Source organism: Cupressus sempervirens, chromosome 3, assembly GCF_028749045.1.
Source record: "Cupressus sempervirens isolate cs-2001-9-10 chromosome 3, ASM2874904v1, whole genome shotgun sequence".
Taxonomy (NCBI): domain Eukaryota; kingdom Viridiplantae; phylum Streptophyta; class Pinopsida; order Cupressales; family Cupressaceae; genus Cupressus; species Cupressus sempervirens.
Window position 1 is genome coordinate 955,701,585 of NC_143120.1, and position 9,746 is coordinate 955,711,330.

A 9,746-nucleotide genomic window follows, 5' to 3' on the forward strand; every position below is an offset into this window, starting at 1 on the left:
TAGGAAATTCGACCCAAACAAGCACTTTAATATTTTTATCATTGGAGATAGAAAAATATCTCAACCAAGGTTGAAAAACTAGGAGAGAAGTAGGAAATATATTTTCATAAAAATTCAAATTGTTATATTACAATTAAAATTCAATTGTGTATTATTTGAGTCAAATTCATGGATCAATGAGTTCGACTCAAATACCACAGAGTTGAATCTGAAGAGCAATATCATGATAGGAGAGAAGTGCAGACAAATCAGGGGCCATGATTGTGAATATCCTGAATATGAGAAAGGTTCTCAAAGTGGAATAGGGAAAACCTTTTCCTAAGGCTCTCCACACCATCTAAATGTACCCTATTTGGAAGCTAGAATTTCATAACTCGCTCCTTAACCACGCTTTCAAAAGGGACTCTACCCACAAAGTAAGCAACTAAAGTAATTTTTTCTAGCTATTCACATGATGAGTAGAACCCGAAAAAGTGAAAACAACATATTGGGAAGGGAACCAAATGTGGTTGAAGCCATAAAAATAACTACAAAATTCCCACAATTAATGCAACATGGCTTGATTCACAGATGACAAAGGTACAACCACCCTAATATAAACTATAAGCAACATATAGATGTAATAAAATAGGATTGTTCCACAACGATGTCCTCTTTAACATATTCACATTTAAATAATGTATTACCTTTGAAAACTCTACTCACCAAATCAATATTTAAACAAAATAATAAAATTGCATGCTCAAAAAAAGAAAATGTATGTTCTCTAGGCAAGAGCCTACAACACATCGGTAAATTACGAGTCTCTCATCGGGAGGTCTTGGGTTCGAATCTACTCATGATTAACACATAATAATAATTAATCTTAACAATAATAAAAAATAACCTAGGCTTCGGCCGTTTACCTATAAAAAAATAAAAAAATGTATGCTCTCTAATGATGCTTTGAAAAACAATTGAAAAATATATATTTAAAATTTAAAATACCATATTAATTGTCTTTGAAATTCATGTTGAAAATTATTCCACCGCACAAAGCAAAACTACTTCAGTGTTCTTTCTTGGTCTCGAAGCTTTTAAAATAAACCCTAAAGGGATATGATTCCCCTTGATCCAAAAGAAGACTTCGATTAGGGCTTTAGAATGTTCTAACCTTTGATATGTCAGTGGGAAATTCAAAAATATTATATTAATCTTCCGCATACCCGTCAAGTCGCTCAGTGCATGCATTTGGACATCCTTCCTCCCGCGCGGACTTTTCGCATTTGTCTCTTATGTGGACAAATCAAATCTGCGCTAAGCGCCTGCCAGGCTAGCTCCAGGAGCCGTACAAGGCGATCAGATTTAGAATGACGTACAAAACCACGCCATCGTCTTTTTCCGAATGACGTCATGTGTAGTAAAAACCTGCACTCCCCATTTCCACGAACATCAGTTGCTAGCTGCTAGGAAATAACCGAGCGGCATAAGAATCCTTCTTTATAGCAGTCCATAAAGACATTTGCACTCGCCAGGAAGTTGTTCAGGCTAACTTTAAGTAGTGACGTGCCAATTAAAAAAGCTTTGCAAGTCAAGTCAGGTCGTCGTCTCTTTTCTCATTCCTTTCCTCTAACTTGATTCTATATTAGTTTCTATGTTGGGTTGAGCAGAAGAAAGGGCAATGGGGCAACAAGGGTTTCAGTTTCCTCAAGGGTTTCAGTCCATGGAAAGATCGGCACTTCTCCACAAGGCTAGATATATGGAGGAGGCCCTAGAGGCTGGGAAGATGGGTTTAGGGCATAATCCAGAGATGGATTCCTTTGAGCCCTCAGATTTTCTGTGTTTCGACGATGAATCGGATGCGTCGTCTGGAGAGAACCAGCAGATCTTGTTCAAATCCAAAGAGGGCAGTCCACTCGGAGGGGCACCCTCTCCTAGTATTTCTTCCACCATTGTTGAATCGGACCAGTCTAGTGTAAGCCCTCCACAGATTTCACAAGCAACTCCGTAAGTAATTTCCTCTTCTACATTGTTTTCAGAATTTCTTTTTAGTTAAGTGTTGTTCTAATTGCTTTTGGATTTGTTTGTTTAAGTTTATTTTATCAAATAGTCCAATTAGATCAGTTTAAGTGTAAACCTTGCATAAATTTCACTGGTAACTCCGAACAATTTTCTTCATTTTGCATCATCTTACAGTTTGAGTTGGTCTAGTGGTAGAGAACTTCCGTTCTTAAAAGAGGGATCAAAAGTTCAAATTCTTAGATAGTCTGAGTTGATCTAGCAGTAGAGAACTTGTGCTCTTAAAAGAGGGGTCAAAAGTTCAAGTTCTTAGATGGAATATTCTGACCTCTTTCTTTCACACAGTTAGGTGTCTCTCACAAAGAACATGAGTAGTCTCATATTGTTGTGGCTCACTCATATAATACAGTGTAGTGCCTCCCAAAGGGTACTGCTTAATCAAATATTTCTGTGCCTCCCAAAACTATAGGGTAGTCCCATATTGCTGAAACCGAAAAACATATGAGTAGAATTGTGCACAATATTGATTCTGATTTCTAGCTTTCTTTGATTGCCATTTATAGATCTCTATTCTTATGGATCATGGAATATAATCTCAAATATTGATACAAAAATACGAAAACACGATTAAGATCCATAAGCATCAAGAAATATTATTAGTGTTTCAAGTTCTTGTGTCAGTGGTTTGGACCATACACCATCACCATGTTTGAGAGAGTAGAAAGACTAGAAATTCAGACAAAACAATTGCTTTGATCCATTTTAGTTTTAATTCCATATAAATTTCACAGTTAACCTTGCAAACATTTTCTTCATTTTGTATCACTTTACAGTCTGAATTAGTCTAGTGGTGGAGAAGCTTTGTTCTTAAAAGAGAGGTCACAAGTTCAAATTACCCACCTTGTTTGTAACACAGTTAGGTCTCTTCCACAAACGATATGGGGTAGTCCCATATTGTTGTGGTTGTTTAAGCCATGTCATGAATCTTGAAGGGGAAGGCTGGCAGTTAGTCCAAAATACCACTTGTTACAAGCTAGAGTTGTCGTTGCACCAAAAGATCGACCTGTTAATGCTCGATATGACCACTAGACTTATAGAACAAAGGAGGTGGTTAAGCCATGTCACGAATGTCAAAGAGGAAGGCTGGCAGTTAGTCCAACATGTTATGCCTCTCAAAATTATAAGGTAGTCTTATATTGCTCTCTGTACACAAACAGAAAAAATTATGACTAGTATTGTGCACTTTAAAAGAATTTTTTTCACAACATTTTTAGAAGTTTGACAACATTGATTCTAATGATTTCTAGCTCTCTTAGATTCAGATTTCTAACTCTCTATTCTTATGGATTATGGTGTATGATCTCAAAAGTTGCTTCAGTGGAAAAAATCAAAAGAAAAACACAATTAAGTTCTATAAGCCTCAAACAATTTACCGTCTCAAATTTTTTGGTATCAATGATTTGAATCCTACATTATAGACATGTTAGACAGTATAAAAACAACCAGAAATTCACACAAAACAACAGCAATATCTTATAGTCTGTATAAATCTACTTGCGTTCAATATAAAAAATTAAAAGTTTCGTGCTCTATGAAAGAGGGACAATGAGAAAAACATGTGTAGTTTTCTTATTTTAAACATTTTTCCTTCTGAAAAATCGAAGCAATTAGTAAAACACAAGCATATTTAGGTTGTCATGTCTTTCTAGTTTAGAAAACCAAAAGCAATCACTACATCAGTGCTTTATATCATTTTTCGAAGTACTACTGTTGCTATGTTTGAATTTCATTACAGAATTTTTTTAAATTAATAGTTTTGACAACAGTATGTGACGTATTCTACTGATGCTCAAGAGCATAAAAAGTCAATCATATCTAAAATCAAAATACTAATGTGCCATAGATTATAGAAATCTTTTAATGTCAATTTTGAAAGCTCCTTTATTTGTCGGAATTTTTAATGGTTACTTGTTTTGAAAAATGGACTGTTGTTTCTGGATGAACTTTCTTTAAGAATAATGATGATTTGTAGATTTTGAATATATATTATCACTAAATTTTGAACTACGTTTATATTTGATCATTTTAAGTCTTTCTAAACAGAAGTAAATTTCTCATTCTTGATTACTTCAGAATATTTAGGGTTTTAAGCATTTTATGTTTTGAAAAACAGAAGCAATCCGAAACCCAAGAAGCCTAGGGCAGAGCGATCGACCCGATATGCCTTCAAGACAAGATCACATATCGACATTCTGGAAGACGGGTATAAGTGGCGGAAGTATGGGAAAAAATTTGTGAAAAACAGCCCTAATCCAAGGTGCGTGTCAAAACAGCTTCTTGACTTTTAAGTATTTCTGGAAAGACGAACGTTCTGAGTACGGTCACTGATTAAGCACATGCTGCAGGAACTATTACCGTTGCTCCTACAACAATTGTAACGTGAAGAAAAGAATTGAACGGGATGCGAATGATAGCGGTGTAGTTATCACAACGTACGAAGGAAAGCACAATCACGAAAGTCCCACGATAGTTTACTACATTGGGAAACCTTCAATAGTTGTACCACAAGAGGCTTCTTGTTTGGAGCATTTCCCTTCTTTGCTCTCTTACGCCCCACACGGCCAAACAGATTTCTCGTTTTTCAACAGCAATTAGCCCGTACCGTGATTTGTGGGGGTTTAGTTCCCGCCAAATAATCACAGTAAATGTAAAGCAAAACATCTCACTAGTACTAGTCATCCTACTCATCTCTTTCATCTTCCCCCTTTTCCTGATACTGTATGAAAGGTTATCATATATGAAATTAAGTTTTCGTCATAAAATGATTCTTGCTGCTTCTCTATTGATTTTCCAGTATGGATACACACAGGTATTAGGTGCGTCTATCTTATCTTTAGTTATGAACGCTATGTTAAGGTCATGAATCTGTACTATTGCTACCATTCAAAAAATGGGCTGTAAATATTGTAAATGGAGATAGGTGGATATTTTTCTTGTACACAAAAGGATTTTAAAAGTTTATATCAATGTTTAGAGGTCTTACATTTGATTATGTAAATTTCTTATCATTAATGTTTGTTTTGGATGGCATTAGATGAGCTATCATAAACTATCATAAATATGCATCAGAACATAAAGATTTTAAAATTCTATATGAATGTTTATAGTTCTTGAATTTGATTATATAATATTCTTATTATTAAGGTTTGTTTTGGATGGCATTTGATGAGCTATCATAAACTATCATAAATATACATCAGAACATAAAGAGAAGAAAAAATGATTTTCCTTTTTTCTTTTTTTCCTGTTAATTAAATAAATTTATAGAAGAAGCATTCTGACTTTGATTTTGATTATAAAATAAAACAATATAAAATAAAAATAAAAATTATTCTTTATATTATGGAAGGATATTATAAGATTTAGAGAGTGCAACTGGTATTATGATTTTTACTTGTTGTATGTTTGGTTTTATGTTTTCTAGTATAATCATTCAATACAAAGGATTATTTAAAAATATAGTGATTTTTAAATTTAAATCGAAATTATTTGAAATATTAGTTTAATTTAAAATAAGAAATATGATTTTTAATTTAGAATTACAATTTTTTTATAGATTTTATTTTATTTCTAGGCATTTTTATTCATTGATTTCTTTTTATATTTGTGTCTTTCCTTTCCTTATTGTACTTACCATAGGCTAGTAGTATTGCATTTAGTATGCAAAATTAATGAATTAATTTAACAATTGTCCATCACTAACAATAATAATTTTTGAACAATTATGATAAACTATCTGATAAGAACAGGGCACAGAGAACAACAAAACAACAAAACAGAGGAATAGAAAATAGTAGAAAAGAGAAATAGAAAGACAAAATTAATATAACAGAGAAATGCTATAACAACAATATTATTCAATAAGCACTATTATCTTTTTTGTTACATACATAAGATAAGAGGCTGAGTATTTATAAGCATACTACAGACCTTTGGAAAGTTCTTGTAAGCTACAGTGGAGATATGGAGAGATCTAGATAGTTCAGGATGTTTCTTGACTGTAAATTAAATGCTCACCTATCACATTCTGGAATACTTAGCTACAAGGAAATAAATAAACATTATTTATTCTAACACTCCCCCATAATATTTATTTTGAGGGGATAAGAACATCCTTGAGTTGTAATAGATCTCTAAATTTAGTAATTTTTACAATAGACAATGCTTTTGTAAATATATCAGCAACTTGATCTTCTGTTTCACAAAAATGAAGCTCCACCTCTTGGCTTTCAATTAGACTTGGAACAAAATGATGATGCACTTCTATATGCTTGGACCTTGCATGATACGCCAGATTTTTCGCTAGCTTGATAGTACTTTGGTTGTCACAAAATATTGTAGTTGGAGAGCCTTGTGGATGGCGTACTTCTTCAAGTAATCTCGTAAGTCACAATGCTTCTTGAGATGCCTTTGATGAGCCAATATATTCAGCTTCTATTGATGAGAGTGACACCATTGATTGCTTCTTGTTGCTCCATGAAATTGGTCCCGATCCAAGATGGAAGATATATCTTGAAGTTGATTTTCTATCATCAATGTCACCTGCAAAATCAAAATTTGTATATCCAACTAAATTAGGCTCTCCTCCATATCTATATTCGATGGCAAGCTGGTAAGTATCCTTAATGTATCTTAAAATTCTTTTAGCCACTTTCCAATGTTCAATGTGTGGGTCGACCACATGTACCTGGATATAATACTAACCGCATATGCAATATCTGGTCAAATAATAGTAAGATACAAAAGATTTCCAACAAGTTGCCTATACAATTTTCCATCCACCTTCTTTTGAGTAGAGTTAGTACTCAGCTTCAATCCTACTTCACATGGTGTATTAGATGGTTTACAATCACTCATATTAAATTTCTTTAGTACATCAAGAGCATATTTAGTTTGAGAAAGCATGATTCTTCCTTCTTCTTGCCATACTTGTATGCCCAGAATGTAATGCATTAGCCCTAAATTAGTTATTTCAAAAACTTGTTTGAGTTGATCTTTAGTTATCTCAATATCATGTCTGTGATCTCCAGTAATAATCAATTCATCCACATACAATACAATAATAACAACTTTATGATCACAATATTTTACATACACATTTGGATCAACACTACTTCTTTTAAATCCAACATCTAGAAAGTACTTTTTCTTTTTGTACCATTCCCTTTGTGCTTGTTTGATACCATAGAGTGATTTTCTTAATCTACACACAAAACTCTCTTCACCATACTTAAGAAATCCTGGTGGTTGTTGCATGTAAATTTCTTCTTTTAAGTCACCATGCAAAAATGCACTTTTCACATCCATTTGAAAAAATTTCCAACCAAACTTTGTACCTAAAGCAACTATTGTATGAATGGAAGTCATCTTAGCTACTAGAGCAAAGGTTTCAGTATAGTCTATACCTTCTTCTTATGAGAAGCCCTTAGCCACTAACCTTGCTTTATATTTTTCAATAGCTCCATCTGATGTGACCTTGGTTCTATAGGTCCACTTGCAACCAACCACATTTTTTCCTTCTAGAAGTGTTTTCAGTTCCCATGTTCCATTCTTTATCAAAGAGTTGTATTCTTCTTGCATAGTTGCTTCCCATTCATCTTTTCTTTTTGCTTCTTCATACGTGCTTGGAGTGTCAACTTGCATCACCTTGGTCATGAGAGCATAGTTAGCAAATATATTTCTAAGACCTTCTTGATAAATTTCTTGGATGCTTCTAATTTTTCTTGGATTTTCATTATCACTTTCACTTGATTCTTCAACTTGAGTCTCTTCCCATGTAGTAGTTTACACACCTTGACTTTGACCATTGGTAGAAGTAGAATTTTCTTCATCAATCAAAATTGGAAAGAAAGATAATTTTGGAGATTTATCATTCTTAACATCTTCATCAAACCATACATTTATTTTAATATACATTTCATTTGTTTTGGGATTGTATAACCTATATCCTTTTGATTCCTCACTATATCTAACCATTATGCACTTCTCACTCTTCCTTTCAAGTTTGCTCCTTCTTTCATCAAGAATGTGAGCATATGCATTACAACCAAAATTTTTAAAATGAGATACTGTAGGCTTTCTTCCACTCCATGTCTCTTCTGGTGTTATGTTCAAAACTACCTTAGCAGGTGTTCTATTCAAGATATGTAATGTCCCCATTTTTGGCTGACCTCGTGTAGCATGCCAGATTTGCCTATCCTCGACTCTCGTAGGCAAATGGTGTGGAGAGAGAGTCAATTTTGCGGATCAGATGGTCATATTTTGCTCTTGAAGAAGTGTTAAGAGGTTATATTTCATTGTTATGTGTTATCGGGGCCTACATGTTATAATTTTAAGTTGAGTTGCATTTTTTATTTTATAAAATTACTTTATTATAAAAAGTGCATCATAATGAGGTTTTATAAAGGATGTTTCTAGAAGTTCTGGCAACTTCTTAGAAAAAGTGAATAAATAGAGGGCTGGGCCTCTCATTTGGACATGCTTGGATTTGAGATTTCTTCTACTTCTTCCATTGTGGAGCAATTTGTAGTCTCCTGGGTCTGCAAATACTATTTGATCTTTGGGAACGAATCACTCCCCTAGATTGGCATAACTGAGGTAGTGAAATATCTACTAAAGGGTTGCATAATTGGAGTTGGTATTCAGCCATCTCATTGGAACTTCATTGAGAAATTGTTTGAAGGGTTTATTTTGGTTGGAATAAATGGTTTTAGATTTACCCTAGCATTGGTGAAGCATTTGGCAGGGGTTTGAAGACAAAATTTGTGCATTTTCAGAATTGTCAAATCAGGGTTTGGAACCACATAATTGCTCATATCTTCTCAACCCCTTGGAGTTATTTTTTATGGTTTGGTAGGGTTGCTACCTAACCCTAGGTGCCCATATTCCTTGCATTTGGGGGTCCCAAAACCCCAGCATTATTTTTATATAGGGGCCGTACATGCTGGCCTGGGTACGACCTTACCAATAGAATCAACAGCAGCAATTTGGGGGTTCGTTTGGGGGCAATTTGTGGAGGATTTAGTGTCTTTGGTAGCGGTTTACATCAGACATCTCCAACAACAATACCAGGTACACATATTGAGGTTTTTGATTGTCAAAGGTGTTGCATACAAATAGTTGAACAGTCAGCACTAGCATTGCATTGTTGGTTATCTCCAGTTATTAGTTGTTGTTGTAAACCAGTCATCTATCATATAATCTGAACTGGGTTATTGTCATGTCATAGCATTGCATTGTCAAGGGTTTGATGTATTAGAAGTGCATAGTTGTGATAGTCCCCTAAATCTGATATTGTAAAATCAGTCATTAATGTAGATGTACAGCTCAGTCCATTATAATCAGTTGTAATCAGATTTGCATGCATAGGATTGAATATGAAGGTTTATATGTTGTCATCAATCTATATTCATATGCATATGTATTAGACACCACAGTCCTTATATTCTGAAAGTATCAAATCTTAGAGTTTCCATATTCAGAGTATTGTTATTGGTACTGTTATTGTTCATTACATTACATTTCGATATTGGCATTGTACTTTGTGGTTTCGTTGCACAACAATTAGCCCTATTCGCAGCTTTATTCAATTACATGCCAAGTGTTTGACAAATTGTCTCAGTTTAGTTTGAGGGTTTTAGTGGCCTTAATAGTAAGGGTCATTACAATGGTATCAGAGCTATAAGTCC

General features: G+C 34.1%; 1 protein-coding gene across 1 annotated transcript; it reads left to right on the top strand.

The window, feature by feature from the left end:
* Positions 1-1,652: 1,652 nt before the first annotated feature.
* Positions 1,653-4,820, top strand: LOC149569908 (uncharacterized). The gene is made up of 3 exons (XM_089822601.1): positions 1,653-1,986; positions 4,172-4,315; positions 4,404-4,820. Exons 1-3 carry the CDS (start codon positions 1,661-1,663, stop codon positions 4,651-4,653), a joined length of 720 nt encoding a protein of 239 aa, XP_089678727.1. The 5' UTR covers positions 1,653-1,660; the 3' UTR covers positions 4,654-4,820.
* The last annotated feature ends 4,926 nt before the right edge of the window (positions 4,821-9,746 follow it).

Excerpts from the sequence above, each read along its gene's own strand:
- LOC149569908 (XM_089822601.1), top strand. The coding sequence starts at position 1,661 with ATGGGGCAACAAGGGTTTCAGTTTCCTCAAGGGTTTCAGTCCATGGAA. Across the intron at positions 1,987-4,171 it reads CAGATTTCACAAGCAACTCC|AAGCAATCCGAAACCCAAGA; the intron begins GTAAGTAATTTC and ends TTTGAAAAACAG. Across the intron at positions 4,316-4,403 it reads AAAAACAGCCCTAATCCAAG|GAACTATTACCGTTGCTCCT; the intron begins GTGCGTGTCAAA and ends CACATGCTGCAG.